The sequence below is a fragment of the Cyphomyrmex costatus genome, unplaced genomic scaffold, assembly GCF_001594065.2.
Source record: "Cyphomyrmex costatus isolate MS0001 unplaced genomic scaffold, Ccosl1.0 scaffold198, whole genome shotgun sequence".
Classification (NCBI taxonomy): Eukaryota; Metazoa; Arthropoda; class Insecta; order Hymenoptera; family Formicidae; genus Cyphomyrmex; species Cyphomyrmex costatus.
Window position 1 is genome coordinate 13,181 of NW_017276018.1, and position 17,576 is coordinate 30,756.

Consider the following 17,576-nt stretch of genomic DNA (forward strand, 5'->3'; position numbering starts at 1 on the left):
ATATTTAGGATGTGATAACTTAAATGCTCTATCTACCATTCCAATAATAACACCCTTCTTATGAGAGAGAGGATGCATAGACAAAAAATTAAGAATTCTGCCTGAATATGTGGGTTTGCGAAACCAATCAAACTCCAAAAAATTATTATTCATAATAATTGTTAAGTCTAAAAAATTAATCTTATTTCCCCCTATTTCTATTGTAAATTGTAATCTATTGTGAATTGAGTTAAAAACATCCAGAACATCATCAATCTTATTCTTTGGAATCGCCATAACAATGTCATCAACATAACGGAAATATAACGGTATTGTTATTCCTAACTTTATTAATGCTAATGATTCAAGGTCCCTCATGACCAAATCCGCAATGATTGGTGAAAGAGGTGAACCCATAGGAGTGCCGAAGTTTTGTTTATAAAAAGTACCCGCAAAACAAAAAAATGTCGAATTTAATACAAGTTTCACAGCAGAAATAAATTCAGTCTTGGTTATATCTGTCATATTTCTAATGTAATTCCACCTCATATCCACACTCTCAATAGCCTTGTTAATCGGTATATTCGTAAATAAAGAGACCACGTCAAGTGAGATCAAAATATGATCCGATTGTAATTTAGTTCCTCTCAATTTTTTTATCAATTCAAAACTATTATCTATGTTTTTTGGAGATTTAGGCACACTATTGGATATGATTTCATGTAAATAAGTAGCTAAATCATATAACTCACATATCATTGATCTCACTTGACGTGGTCTCTTTATTTACGAATATACCGATTAACAAGGCTATTGAGAGTGTGGATATGAGGTGGAATTACATTAGAAATATGACAGATATAACCAAGACTGAATTTATTTCTGCTGTGAAACTTGTATTAAATTCGACATTTTTTTGTTTTGCGGGTACTTTTTATAAACAAAACTTCGGCACTCCTATGGGTTCACCTCTTTCACCAATCATTGCGGATTTGGTCATGAGGGACCTTGAATCATTAGCATTAATAAAGTTAGGAATAACAATACCGTTATATTTCCGTTATGTTGATGACATTGTTATGGCGATTCCAAAGAATAAGATTGATGATGTTCTGGATGTTTTTAACTCAATTCACAATAGATTACAATTTACAATAGAAATAGGGGGAAATAAGATTAATTTTTTAGACTTAACAATTATTATGAATAATAATTTTTTGGAGTTTGATTGGTTTCGCAAACCCACATATTCAGGCAGAATTCTTAATTTTTTGTCTATGCATCCTCTCTCTCATAAGAAGGGTGTTATTATTGGAATGGTAGATAGAGCATTTAAGTTATCACATCCTAAATATCATCAAAAAAACTTGGAACATGTTGTTGACACTTTGATTAATAATGATTATCCATTAGACTTAATTTTTAATACAATTAACACAAGATTAAATTTTTTAATAAAAAATAAAAAAAATGAAAGTAAAAAGAATAACACTGACGATGAGACTTCATATTGGTTTTTAATTCCTTATATACCGGATGTTTCAGAAGAATTTAATAAACGCATCAAAAATCGTAATGTAAAAATAGCATATAAAAGTTTTAATAAGTTGGATAAATTCATCAGGGTGCAAAAAGATGTTCTACCATCACTACAAAAAAAGCATGTAGTTTATAAGATACCTTGTCGTGATTGTAATGCCTCTTATGTAGGACAAACTAAACGGAAATTAAAAACAAGAATTACTGAACATCGTAATCACATTAATAGAAATACAGAAGTACAATCAGTGATTACTGACCATAGGATTGAATTTGGACATGATTTTGACTGGGATAAAGTAAAGATTTTGGATACAGAGAGATTCTTAGGTAGACGTTTAATTTCCGAATGCGTTCATATTTACATGCAAGATAATAGTTTAAATAAAATAACAGACACAGAAGACTTGAATTACAATTATTTAACAATTCTAGATGAAATAAAACACAACATAAATTGATTTTACTATTATTTTGCATCAATTTTAATAACGATGATATGTTTTAACTTTGTAAATTGTTGATGCATGTTTTTGTTTTTATTATGTTTTGATCGGTTTGACTTACAATTGTACATTTATAGAAAGATATTTGGATTTAGGAAGGTTATATTTCAGTCTAGATTTTACAGCATAATGACTACATGTAATATTTTATTGTGCACTCGGACAAATTGTTTAGTTTTTGACGGAAAAAAATTTTGTTGTAACAGCGTAAGATGATGACAATCCATGATATTTTAATTTTAAGTTTTGTATTTTCCTGGTTGGATATCGTTTGGTGAGTCACATGAATTTTTATTATAAATAAGAACATATTAAAATATCAGCTTGTATTTCACAGAGATTAAGAACATCAAATCTACCAATTCGATGTGACTTATTCGGTTATCCAATTTGGGTGTTATTATGTAGCTGAAGATGACTCAAAAAAGAGTCGAAACGTACTATATGTGTTTTTGAATAAAGGATTTAATATATCCAAGGAAGTTGTTTGACGTACCAACAGCAACGTGGCACTCTCATTAGCCTCCTATATAGGGAAAATATTTATCGGATTCGTTTGGAATTTGAGAGTCAAGAAGAAGATATTGATTTTTTTGGATTTGTTTAAATAAAATTTATTTCGTCTTTTATTCTGTATTTTATTTCACATTTTTTTATTCTTTAATATTCTTTATATAAAAATTGAAATCTATATATAAGAGAATTGAAGGAAATTTATTAAGTATAGGGAATAAATGAAAATCGCATAAATGTGTATATTATGATACAATAATCTTTTATTAAATTTCACCTACAAACAACGAATCACAGAACGTTTACATTAGAGTTCCTTACGTCAATTCATAGTGTTTTCATATATTTTACAGGTAAATAATTATGTATTTATCTCTATTATAATAAAGTCTTATTTGTTAAAATATCTCGTAGTGTAGTGGATTGTTATATATATGTAAATTTAATTTACCTAAAAATAGGATTTCTGTTGTAGTGTCCATTCATTGTTTATAAGTGTCCGTTATCATGTATAGAAATGGTATACTATATAGGTACTTTTGTCCATTGTACTCTGATATATCTTTTTTATCATTATCAATATTATTAATATTATTACTATTTCCCGCTGATACACTGTATTCGAAGTACGATAAAAGTTACCACGTACCAAAGGATTTTTCGCTGATAAAATTACAAAATTCAATTTGTCACAAAACGATATTAAGATTTTATATGTAATATGTAAAGGGCTTTTAAGTACCTGGACAAAGTGACAGCATTTACGATTACAAATCGCTACAACTTTTATATGCATCTTTTTTCTTTGTTATAATAGAAGGCAACACGTCTTTGTTAATACGAGAAGGCAATTTGCTTTGTATCATCGGTATATCTGGTGTCCCAAAAACATCGGGTTGATCTGACAGCACCATGGTGTGGCTCGACTCGACTCGAAGGGCGTCGATTCGAATGATAAGTGCAATAGGATAATTTACAAGCATTATTGGCAGCACTCGATCACTGTTCAAATATACTGTTATATTTCGTTTCTCCGATATATCCTGAAGCTGTAGTACGACAAATCGCCTACGTATACGCGATCGGCCACATTAGTTGTCGCGCGTGATCTAGCTAGACACTCCTCACCTGTTTTTTTTTCTACCGTCCGTTATTTCATTTTTTCCTGCGAATAATCGCGGGAATAACTAACGTTAATCATTCATCCTAAACGTAAATAATATTTTTGACAATTTCCTCTTTATGTACAAAACTTAGGACTATAGGATACACTTGCACTCGCGCACATCACGCGTCCCGGGGCGTTAATAAATTAAATTTTATTCTAGAGTTATGCATTTTTATTTCGCTTTCCATGCGTCGGGCGCACTTCTCTATATTGTACGTGCGACGTCTCTAATCAGTCTGAGCATGCGAAACCAGCAATATACGCGCACGCGCGCGCGTTGTAACATGACTGCGACTTTAGAAGGCTTGAGCGCGAAATCGGCGCTCCTGAACGTATAAAATTCGTTCCCGATATAATGTATATAAGAATAAACTAGATAAGTATATAAAGTTTCAAAAGAGAGACGTCGCGCGAGACGGTTAAAAGCACCCAACGTATAGCCATGACGCCAAAATCTCAGAGACACATCAAATCGCACCATTTTTACTACATAACATACAATAGATATATTTATATAATATATATAATATATTCAATAATATATATATCTACTAAAGGTATTCTTTATATTTATATACAAAGATATAATTGTTCGCATCGATAATCTTTACGAATTAATAACACTAAGTTGCTAAATAATAATTTTCTTGGACCTTGGTGTGCGTGTATGTATATGTGTGTGTATACAAGTGTGTAAGTATATGTATGTATATTAGCCAGCACCTTGCGTTGTTGAACCTTTAGCTCACGAATCGAAAGGGTCAAACCCTTTCGCTTATACTTAAAAAAATATAATGTGTACCCCTCCCTGAGCTCGCTTCATAAAACTTCAAGAGACGCTTCTCATCCGTTCCCGTTCCACTACATATCTCATCTCATCTCATCTCATCTCATCTCATCTCATCTCATCTCATCTCGTCTCGTCTCGTCTCGTCTCGTCTCGTCTCGTCTCGTCTCGTCTCGTCTCATCTCGTCTCCTCTCTTCTCCTCTCCGTATCGTAATCCTTTTCACAGCCCTCATTTCGTTTCAATTTTTTTTTTTTAATAACTTTCGTCCGTTTCCATACATTTTCCATTTGCGCAGATCACGCGCGTAACAATTTTCTTAGGTAACATATATAAACGTCTAATATACAATAAATAATTTGTCGCTCTTTCGAATATACAATTTTTCGCTTTCCGGTGTTTCGCGGCTTAAGTAATTTGTCCATGATGTCCCGCCCGCAAGGTACATCAGATTAAATATTTAGTTTTCATTCTCGACACGTTAAGAACTAAATTTTATACAAATTTTAACGAATCAGGCGCCGTCCTGTCCTACGTGACATGCGAAAAAGAAATGGGCCGCAGGAGAAGGACGAGGTACTGGGTCGTGAGGATCACCTCTGACGACATCGTCACGCGGCGCCTTAATATACATTTACATAGTACAAGGAACAAAGCTAGAGAGAAAGATAGAGAGGGATAGAGAAGCAGGTAAAAAGAGACAGACAGACAACAAAAGAGAGGGGTGTGGGAAAGAAAAGGAAAGAAAAAGAGAACGCATTTTACAACATCTGAGAGATGTGCCAAGTCGGCGCGTCTCGATAAAGAGAACCGCTGAATGGCGACCTTTCGTGCGGATGGGGCCCCGCAACGGGTCCGCGACGTCGCATCAGCGATGACAACGACAACGACAACGACAACAACGGCGGTGGTCGACTTCCGCGCGGGGCCCACGCCGAGACGCTGTGCTGTTGCTGTTGCTCTTCCTTCTTCTCCCTCTCATGCCCCACGGGACGGGAGGTCAACTCCTTGTCTCATGCGCTCGTACAATCGATCTCGACGATGTCCTTCGGCACATCGACAAACTGATAGACCAGTCGCTGGCCGTCCACCTTCGCCAAGATGCCGCGTTGATAGTAATAGCGCAGTGCTCTGCCCATCGTCTCGTAATTCATGTCCGGCTTGTTCTTGTGTATGCCCCAAAGTCGCGAGACCGCCTTACTGTCGACCAGCTTGAAGATGCCCCGTTCGCGATTTGTCCATTTGATGTAGCGCGGACAGTATGCGTGGTCCTGCAGCAGCTTGAGCAGGAATTCCCACAGGTACGTGGTCGAACCTTCACGCGACTTCCGCTTCACCGCAGCTCCACCCTCGCCAGCCTGCCGTGGTTTTTTCAGCTTGTTCTTCTTCGAACGCGACGGGAAACCGAGCTCGAGAAGGTAGAGATCGTCCGAGACCGAACTGGTAGCCGCCTGAATCACGCTGGTGGGCACGCCGCCGGGACCTCGCGGCGGGCTCGGAGTACAGGGGGTTGCAAACTGCCCACCTCCACTATACATATTTATATAACTATTGTAGCTGTCGGACACTGGAAAAGAAAAAAAGAGTCTTGTGAATAATTTCTGCATTATTATTTATATACATACGAATCTCTTTCTCTATAATAGCTATACAGAAAGAATGGTTTTCTTAATGCTAAAAATTTAGCTAGATACAAATCTAATAAATCATTTTGTTGGACTATTCAAATAATTATGTAAAACACTCAAAACAAACGAAACTGACTAGAACGTTAAATCGTTTTGTAGTATTATCATCAATATTTAAGCGTTTTACGTAATTATTGTATTAATATGACGATTATTATTTTGATGATATTCTGACAATTCAACAAAATTATTTAGATCTGTATCCAGATGAATTTTTAAATACTGCAGCAAAACTGTTCTCTTTCCACAATAATGATCTATAACTTTTTATGACAATTAAAAGTGAAAAATAATAATCATACAATAATGTGCATCATGATCTACCTTTTTTGCTCATTACGCAACAAGTGTATATTTTTTCAATGCATGAAGGACAATAACATGTGGAAGCCACATTATCATAAGAGAATCGCGCTACAACTATATCATATATCTGACAGAAACAACTTCGATATCTTGTGATAAAAGAAGAAGCCTGTTGGAAAGGCACGTTCTAATGGCATCCCAAAAGAATCATCGACAAAGGATAGCGTTATTGTCTCGATTCGCGGCAAAGGGTCGATGTCAATGTTTATCGCGTTAGTTTTCGCACCGAGTAACTGAAGCTTAAGGGTATACATCGCAGTTGAACGGTGCAATCAAGTATTAATAGCCGTCGTTCGCGAAGCGGTAAAGAGGGAAAACGTTGTTATCGCCTATCATCATTATCGCGTCGCTGTCGATGCCTTTGTCATTTCCATCACTTGATTCATCGACGAGAGTAGCTGTTTTCGATCTAACCTATCATATATCTATCGCTCATATTTGCGTTAAATATTTTTCTCTTACTCGAAAAACAAAAGAACAGCCCAAATGACAAAAGTTTAAAATCAGGATACAATACATCATTCTACATCACTTACGTGGTTTTTTACCGTAATTACTTGCGTAGTACAGTCTGTCTAGTAACAGCGTGGCAGGCCTATCTCAAAGAAAAATGGCTTATTAGCCTTAAATTTATATTGATTGTATTTAGTAGGATTATGGCCAAATGCAATTAAATTAATAACGAGTCCAGTCACCAGCTGCGTCTATAATAAAATACTAAAGAAATCACATATTCACGTGGTAAGACCTCCAGATTCGTCGAATTTCGTTTTTTAAACGCTTCGAAGTTGATGTCGGTCTTCCACGAAACTTCCTCTTGATGAGTGACCACACATTTTCAATGGGATTCGCATCGGGTGATTGTGAAAGCCAGTGGAGTGTCTCGATGTCATTTCCCTCTTTCCAGGACGTGCAGAGCCAGCTTCGGTGTTCGGAGTCATTATCCTCCGGGAGTAACCAATCTTTATCTTTACTGATAAACCAGCGTTGGGTAGACGGAATCAAAGCTTTTGGTATATTTTTAACATTTTCTCTGCATTCAGATTGTCAGTAAAGAGATAAAGCCTGCTTCGAAACGAGACGCGTAGGTAACTCCTTTTGAAAATCGTTTAAGCTAACACAATTCAAGTAATAACGGATACTTTGCTTATAATGTATGCAAACAAAGGTGACACCTATCGGCGAAAATAAAAATTTAGAGTATATCTTTACTCGACTGGGTAAGCCTTGCTACGCTCTTACTAGACAGACTGTAGTGGAAAGTATGCCTTGGAGGTGCCAGTCATTATAAACGCAGCTGGTAACTGGACTCCTTATTAATATAATTGCCATTTTGGCCATGATCCTACTGAATACAATCAATATATATTTAAGGGGATCCTTAACGACATGTTATACACAGACGATTACGTGTCATTGACAACATCACTATCTTACTCACGCACGCCACACACATACATAGATTTTTGTATCGTAATTATGTTTTAATTAGACATCTAAATCTAATTTTAAGAACTCCACGCTGTTTCTTCATGCAAACTTCGTGCCTGTGGACTACTATTTCTTAAGTACAGATTGCGCAGCTTTTATATAAAACAAATGTTGTTACGACATGCAACGACGGAGCGCCATATTGGACTAAAAAATGGTAAAAAAGAACTCAATTTTAAAATTTTTTATCGTTTTCAGCATAGATTCTACCTCACAGGCACGTATTAATGCGTATACTTTAATTCTGTAAAAGGATTTTCGAATCTGTGAATGACAAAAAAAGTATTTACGATACAAAAATTATACGATTTAGTCGGTAATACAGGAGGCTTTAGGATCTCCTTAAGGCTAATAAGGCATTTTTCTTTGAGATAGGCCTGCCACGCTCTTACTAGACAGACTGTATATAGATAAATATTTCTGACACTCCACAATATATGTCAGTTTTCATTGTTCTTTCTCCCCGTCTTTGATAATTTATAATTAAATAGATAATATTCTCTCTCTAAACACCTTTAATAAAAACGAATATAAAATTGTCTTTTTAAAATTGTGAAACAATTGTGCCACACATAATAAATATAGTATATAAATATAAAATGTACACCACCACACCCCACCCCCCAAATAATATTCATACATTTAGCAAATTTATGATGTGGAGGTGCTTTATGGTATACACCCACGTAAGTCGTATAATAAAGAATTAAAGACTTTGCAAGAACCGCAAAGACATACATCTTATGCTCATTACACCAATGTAACTTTAATCTTGATTTAATTTATTTTTTCTATAATTGTTCTAAAAATTAGAAAAGAATAAAAAGAAAATTAAACCGAGATTAAAGTTAATTTACATTAATAGAGATGGACTGATGAGGTGTTCCGATTTTAAACTTTATATATGTAATCTTTATATGTAATCATCGAATTGGAGATCTGCCGAAATGCTAGTTGACGCGACATATAATTTAGTCGGCAAAATTAGAAGTGTATGCTACGCGTAATACTGCGATTGTGTCGGTTATACAGACGCGAGTGCATACATACAATCTGAGTTTGTGCCACCGCGCCACGAGCATAAGACTGTGTTCATGGTCCATGGGCGTAGGAAAACATGGACGCGATAATCGCCACACGTTCTTTCCTCCTAAACAGAGGATTCTCCTTTCTCGCAAATTTCACATTAAAACACAACCGGCGATCTCTCAGGGAAAATGGTTAAGTTTCAGCACTTTCGCGAAAATTCAACAATAGAAAGCCGCGCTTTTTAAAAATAAAGTTTGGCATAGAAAATTTTACTTTAAAGTGATGCTGGACCCGCCTGTATTATCGATAGAACAGATTTTTAATTACAATTAAAATATTCATATAAATACAAAGATAACGCTTGTTATATTTAAAAAAAAACAACAAACGATGATATTAAAATACGGTATTAAAAACAAGCAACAAAATAAAAGATGACAATATCTATCAAATTATTCCATAAATTTAAAAATGAGAAACGTTTCGACTTTTACATAAGTCCTTTTCAATCTCATTGATATAATATATACAATAATATAAATTGTAACATTAAAACAAAATAATATGGTTAATCAGTTAAATTATTGTCCATCAAGTCAGAAGTAATTGTTTCGCAAAACAATTTTCATACTTTTTATTTCTGACTTGATGGACAATAATTTGACTGATTAACCATATTATTTCGTTTTAATGCGTTACAATTTATAAAATCATGTTTTATTATGTACATTTACGATTTTCTCGATCCATGACTTAAATATCTGGAATTATTATGTATAATTATCGACTTCTTCTTTGCATTCTTTTGTAAGATTTTGCATCAGTTCTGCTAAGTTGATATTGAGTTGCTTACATGCAGTGAGGATTATAATATAGACTGAAGATGATTCAAATGGAAGTCGAAACGTATCAATTACATTTGGATGATTATATCAATTGATAAATAAAGGATTTTTTAACAACTTCGCCTTACATTACCTACGTACCAACAACCACGTTAGAACTCTCATATGCCCTAGTATCATTAGTAATTTATTGTTTTTTGAATCAAGAGAGTCCGAAACAGGATTTCGTTTTTTATTGTTACAATTTATATTATTGTGTATATTATATCAATGAAATTGAAAAGGACTTATGTAAAAGTCGAAACATTTCTCATTTTTAAATTTATGGAATAATTTGATAGATATTGTCATCTTTTATTTTGTTGCTTGTTTTTAATACCGTATTTTAATATCATCATTTATTGTTTAATTAAAATATTACATACATCAAGAAAATATTGACGTACATTAAGGAAAACATTACGTACATTAAATAAACCATTAAGTAAAACGTCACGTACACTTCTTGTTCTGTTAGACCTTATATATCGCTTAAATGTGAGGTTATGTACACTCAAATCGTATTTCTCATGACATTTCTCTTGTAAGCTTCAAAATCATAATTTGAAGATTTCATGATACTCTTATAAATTAGTCAAATACGTGAAAGTATTTGACCAATTTATAATAATTTTTTAAATTAATTTAAAATAATTTTTTGTTTGGATATATGCTTGTAATATGTAGGGTTACCAACCGTACTCTTTAAAGAGTACATGTACTCTTTTCGATGTCGGAAAACAGTGTACTCTTACTTTTCACTTATTGTACTCTTTTTTTAAAAATGAGACAAAATTTAAAAAATTATTATTTAATATTTATAAATTTATACGAAGTTATGCTTGGTTTGTACTAGGTTGTATTAGGTATTCATATAGTCAGTTCTTATTTGAAGACTGTCTTAAGTAATGTCTTAAGATACGAATGCTCTAATTGGTTCGTGACACCTAAAGACTGTACATTACGTTTGATACATAAAAAATTGAGTTTTTTTTAAATTCGAATTAATTTTAATTTTCCAATTTTAATAATGTTATATGCACGAATATAGTCACTAAAACGCAAACAAATATTACTTTTATTATATCAACATATATTTGGATGTTACATTGCACACATGTCATTTTATTGAATCCGGTAATCAAAAGAGAAAACCTTCTTCTACATTTCCTTTTCTTTTTTTTGGAAAATGTACTCTTTTTGGCAACCAATGTACTCTTTTTCTGCGGTCTTGGGTTGGTAACCCTAGAGATCCTATATGGAGAGATGGGCCAATGTCCGGCATGATGTTGTGAAACCGGAAATCACATGATCTTGGAAATGCGCGCTAATATATCAACGCCAATTTCGAAACATCACGTAACACTACTTGTTTATTATAACTTTGTTAACTCAAAGTTGTAATGAATAATTATTAGAGAAAGTTTATTTTTCGTAAATATAGAATTGTGGATAAAACAGACAAAATAGACAAAAACGTGCAAAACGTATTAAATTCGAATAAAAAAGTTGCTTTCCATTTACACACAGTGATACGAAATCTGAAGTGATATGAATATTTTATATTTAAACAATGACTTTACTACTTATTTATTTGGTGAAAACTTATCGCATAATAACACAGATTTCTAACCTCATATTTAATGTGAGTTAACAAGATTTAATAAATCATACGATCTCGAGTTTGTGCAGATTGTTGGCAAAAAGTCAATTGCCAGAATGAAAAAAAAAAACAATTTTAGGTTAATTTACATATAAAATGTATGTATGTATTTATAAATGAATTTTTATATATATTTATATATATATATTTTTTCCAAAAGTTCTAGTGATACATTTTTGATGATTTTAAACTTACTTACTGTAAAAGAGACTCGTCTAAGTTAATTTTTGTCTCTGACAATACTTTTTATAATCATAAGCAGACGACGCTCCTCTCACTCTCACATTCGCTTCTTTCACTTTCACATCCGGTTTCACAACATCATGGCAGAGCCAATCACGGATCAGTCGGCATTGGCCCATCTCTCCATATAGGATCTCTAGGTAACCCTAGTAATATGTGAAGAAAGAAAACCTACATGGTAACGGAAACTGTAATTTATAATTTTTGGAGGATTCTCGTACCGGTTTGTACTTATCCGCATTTATTTGTGTTTTTTTTTTTAATTGTGGAGAAGGAATTTTTATTCTGTATAAGGAAAACGAAATAGCATGAGAAATACGAAATGAGTTCCGTCGGTAACTCCAGCATCCCCTTAATGCCATTGTGTCTATCTCGATCTCGGTAAAATTCGTTGCTTCGAAATCGTATCAGCTGCGTAAAACAAAAACATAAATTTAATATTTGAAGGCATTATCGCGAAGAGATATATTGGAAGAAATTGAAGTTTCAAAATTCGGTAAATTATCATTATCTCAGTAGAATCTCTCGTAAGAGAATCATTTTGAAAGAAAACAAACATTTGAACATACTCAAAAAAAGATACCGCATTACAGCAAAGAGCATGAGTTTTGAAACTAAAAAATCTCTTTTACATCGATAAATAAGCAGCAGTTAAATACGGCTTTTACAATATATGAAAAAAAATAATAAATTTTCAACCGTAACATGTAGGTACGCGCAAACAGTGCGTAGTTATGTATTGCACCGCGTTATGTTGAAAGAAAGCGAAAGTTTCGAAGTTGCCTCGAGATAAATCCTCGTATTCTTTATACCGGAGATGAGTAACCGCGCGCACAGTGTCGCCACGTGGCTCCTATAGGAAAACGAAAAAAGAAGAAGCTCTCAGTATTTCACACCTACGTGCACACAACGATGATGCACGTCATGATGAGAGAAAGCAAAAGTTTCGAAGCACTGCAACGAAACGCGGTGAGAAGCTCTTTTTCCTTTACGCCACTGCGTCAAGAGGAAGAGACGGACCGAGATAAAAAGAGACGAGAGGAGGGAGCGAGAGAGAGGGTTAAAGCGGAGAGTTGAGCGCGTAGCGAGTACTCAGTGTGAGCGAGAGGAAGATAAGACGAGGGAGGGGGAGGGGGATCGGGGAACTCTGCCTGCAGTGTGATAGAGGACTGACCCGAGCCAAGGTTGCACGGGTGACGCCATCAAGCTACACTAGTGCATAATAGCACGTTCGTTTTGAGGCCGCGCCGCGACTGCGCTAAAATCGGAACTCGTTCTCCAGTCCTCGCGCTCCCTCCCGGCTCTCTTCGCCACCTCTCGTTTCCGTCGTCGCGTCAACCCCACACCATCTTCCTTTCCCATCCTCTGTCGCTCTTTCTTCTCATTCTTCCCTCTGATGCCTGCATCCTTTTAGCTAGGGTGTCGCGTGTTGCAGTTCCGTGGAATCCCCCGCGTGGTTGAACGATTTCTCGGGCGACTATTCGAGGTTTTCTGGTTTGTGGACCGAGAGGAAGTCAGAGTGAGCGAGGAAGAATATTTATTTAGCAATATTATTTCCTCCGGGTTGATGAAGCAGCAAAATAAGCAGTTATTCGAAATAACGGTATATTTATGTACAACACGTTTATATGTCAAAACAGTTTAGGGCCAATTTCACCAACGTCGGTTAAGCTAACCGACAGTTAAAGTGTCAACTGTGATTGGTTCATTCTAGTCAAAGACAAATGCGATTGGATAATTCCATTGGAATTAACCGTTGGTTAGTCTTAACCGACATTGGTGAAATTGGCCCTTAATGCGAAGATATTAGAAATTATGCAAAATTATCTCGAGTCAAGAGAGAAGAAGTAAACAGATATAGAAACTCGCTTTATTATGCCATGAACGAAAACCTCTAATAAGATTACACTACGTAGAAAATAATTGCAAATTATCAGTTGAAGTTCAAGAACATCAAGCAAAAGTAACAAGTATAAATACTAAATTCACAATATTTACATAATAAAAGACGAAAACAGAGAAATTATTCAATTTCTTGATATATATACGATAATAATATGTAAATTCACTGAAACATATTTGACTGGTAATAAATCGACGCAACTCGATAAGATTTCAATAATTGTAAGGGCTGCGGTATATAAATAGCACGAGAGAAATGAAGCAATATTTGAGGATGAAAGCAATAGTTGAGGAGAGAAAGAGAGAAACAAAGAAGGAAAGGAAAGAGGAAAGAGATGGGAACGAATAAAAATAGGAGAACGGCAGAGGAGTAGAAGGTTTTCGAGGCTCTAAAAATACGGAGAGCACGTCTCGAGAAGTACATGTACCATATACACATTTGCGGATATACACACGGATAGAACACGCGGAAACGTAGAGCGCGAGAGCGAGAGAAGCGAAAGAGAGAGAGAGAGAGAGAGAGAGAGAGAGAGAGAGGGAGGGAGGGGGAGGGGGAGAGAGAGGGGGGGAGAGAGGTGAGAGGAAGGCGGTAGTAACAAGAGGCTCCGAGAGTGCGCGAGAACAGCTGGAGAAAATTGTGTTTACGCGCGGTATGACTGGCTAGATGAGTCAATCGTAGACCCGTTGTCTAGGAACTTGCGCGGTAGGGGAACTGCTCCTACTTCACTGACCTATACCACGAGCGTTGTATAGCACAAGAAAGCACCGCTAGAGACGACGCATCGCCAGCCGATGAGTCTGGTATGCCGCGTCTCACAGTGGTCCGGATCGGGCTGATATGCGCGCATGGGACTAAATATCGCTCGAGCGCGTGGATGGAAATGTCACAATAATCCGGTATTTCGCTAAGATGTTTCTTAACATAAATTTCAATTTTTCGAATTCCCTCGGAACTTCTTATCGAAAATAAGAAACATTTGTATAAAAACCGTCTTGTAAAATCAACTGCTTTATCTAATAGGTGAAGAGCGAGATTCGAACTCTAATTTATTACGCCGAAAGTTGCAAAAAGTTGCAGTTCAATTTTGCGGGGATTAATTGTTCAAATTTCATACTATAATATAAAATTTAATTCATCGTAACCCATCGTGAACCTAAAAAGTTACATCATTTTTAAAAAATGTAAATTAGCATAACAAAATGTTTTACATTAAATATTTTATATTTACACTTATATAATAAAAATAATGAATTATTTTTGCATAAAAATAAAATACTTAATTTGTTTATTCTGACACATTTATTCATTGCGACCATTACCAGTGTATTAATTGAAAAATCGGATCTCATATGCGCTTGAGAAATCACATGAAATCATTAACAAATACAACACACGTGATTCCATATATTTTTTAATAGAAAAGGGGGGGATTTACGGGCTCGAATGTACCTATTAATTTTCTCAGAATGTTTTCTGAAGGAATATTATAATAATATTATAATTTATCATGATAAGTTTTTTAATCTCATGCGCGCATATCAGTACGATCCGGACCACTGTGCGTCGCGCCGAACCGAGACCGAATAGAGAGATTCCTAGAAGTCTTGGAAGTCTAGGATCAATCAGGAAGTGTGAATGTGTAAAAAAGTAGTTCGATGGTTTAAAAATCTCTCTCTCTCTCTCTCTCTTTCTCTTTTTGCAAAATTGCCCTTAAAAAATGCGCGTAGAAATTCATAAGAATTTGGAAGATTATGGTTGCTTTCCGTTTGGTAACACAAGTCGGCATAAGCATCGTTCTATAATATCATTCTTGGTATTCTTATGTCACTAAATAATAAGCATCATATGATATTAACAAGAAAATAAGAAAATGATACACGAATAAAGTACGATTTTGAATATCCTAGAGAATAACACACAAATTTAAAAATCTATAAAGAAAAAATATTTCAAAATCCTGATTAATCGGCGATTTAAACATTTAAGAATTTAGGAGCAATGGCATTTATTATGGCGATTGTAAAAAAAAAATTTATATAAATTGCAAGTATAGTTATATTTTTTGAGATCATAAAACGTCTGGTTATTAATTAAAATTTTGTATTTATAAAATTATATTAATAAGAATCTTCAATAAAAATTATATTCCAGAAATTTTATTTCATTAAATACCTTCATTTAATGCACAAAAAATGATATTTTCTTCCGCCCCTACATCATCATCATTTTCTCAAAAAAATGTATATACATTGGTGTGTATGTCCGTTTTTCTTATGATTCAGATATGGCTTTAGTTGCGAGAAATTCTCCACAAATATAACATACATTTACAATTCTATAGCAAGAACAATCGCATTTTAATTGCAAGTATGATTCCAGTTACTTTTACATGTACATAATCATAATCTCAACAAAATTATCTTTTTAAAAAAAAAGGAGTAAAAGGCGCCGAGTGTGCGTGTTTACCTCACAAAAGCCGTTACATATATCATTACAGTATATAAAAAATGAAATAAAATCTTTAAATTGTACCAATTGTAAAAAAAATATTTTTTCTTGCCACATATATAACATATACTTTATTTCAAAAAGTAAAAGTACAAAAGACTTGGCGCTGCTAAACCTCAAAATATAATAAGTGAATGTTACATAAAAGAAATAAAAAGTTTAATGTTTATTTTTAAATATTAACATAACTCACTCATGTATACCTAATCCTGTATCCTTGATTTTTTGTACATGTATTTATACTTATTCTATTGTATACAAAATCTCACAATCTTACGCTGTGCGTTTACTTGGCACGAGACACTATACTAATATCGAAACGCTATAATATCATGTTGAGATATCACTCATTTTGTAATGTTAAATATTTCATATAAATCTATATATATCATTATATGTATATATATACATATCATATGTACTATATGTATACATGTACGTTATTCTTATTATATTCTTTTTAAAGACACATTTTTGAGATAATTTTATGAAAATTTTAATATAAAAATATCGTAGCTACAATAGTTTTTAAACAATATTCAATAATAAAGACCGTATATAGTTTTTAAATTAATCGCAATTAAATTTCGCTAATCACAAAATTTTCGCGCTTAAGCACGTCGATATGACAAGTGGTGAATGTACCACGAGGTACCACCCCCTTAATATGCAATATTTTTCAGAAAGTTTGAAAACAGAATTTGTACATTATTTTTAATTTTTAATTTTTAATTATATACACATATGCATAATTAATATCGGAATAATATATTGTAAAATATCGATTCAATAGCAAGATATTGCGAATATATCGACTGTTAAAATAAATTTGTAACTATGTTCATTTGTCTCGTATTACATCGATATAAAATAAGATATGCTGGCGAGCGCCGTCTTTCGTTTAAAAAATGAAACGGACAACATTTCCGAAGGCGATGATGATGATGATGACGTATCTATGTATCAAAATTTGACATTTGGACTTCTCATCGCGGTATCTTCTTTCGTAAGGTACATAGAAAATAAAAACACATTTATAATATAATTTAAATAGTAAATTGAGACTGTTTAGAAGTTGATAAATTCAGTCGTTTATTGATAGATTTAATAATCTCAGGTGCTTACAACTCATCGACTTGCGTAAAGATACGGTGCGGTGTCGCGCTTCGCGTTCACTTGGCGCGAGACACTACCGTGTGATAAATATTTAATTGTTTTTCAAAATTAAAAATATTCACAGATAAATAAAAAAGCTAGAGACATCGCAGATTCTCTCTCTCTCTCTCTCTCTCTCTCTCTCTCTCTCTCTC

General features: G+C 34.1%; 1 protein-coding gene across 2 annotated transcripts in view; it reads right to left on the bottom strand.

Moving 5' to 3' along the window:
• Nucleotides 1-4,356: 4,356 nt before the first annotated feature.
• LOC108773062 (Ecdysone-induced protein E74) overlaps nt 4,357-17,576 on the bottom strand; it is a 97,758-nt gene continuing 84,538 nt past the window's right edge. For both annotated transcript variants that reach the window (XM_018538780.1, XM_018538779.1), the window contains exon 5: nt 4,357-6,058. In XM_018538780.1, coding sequence (XP_018394282.1) covers nt 5,505-6,058 — 554 coding nt within the window. In that variant the 3' untranslated portion in view covers nt 4,357-5,504. The remainder of the gene's footprint in view (nt 6,059-17,576) is intronic.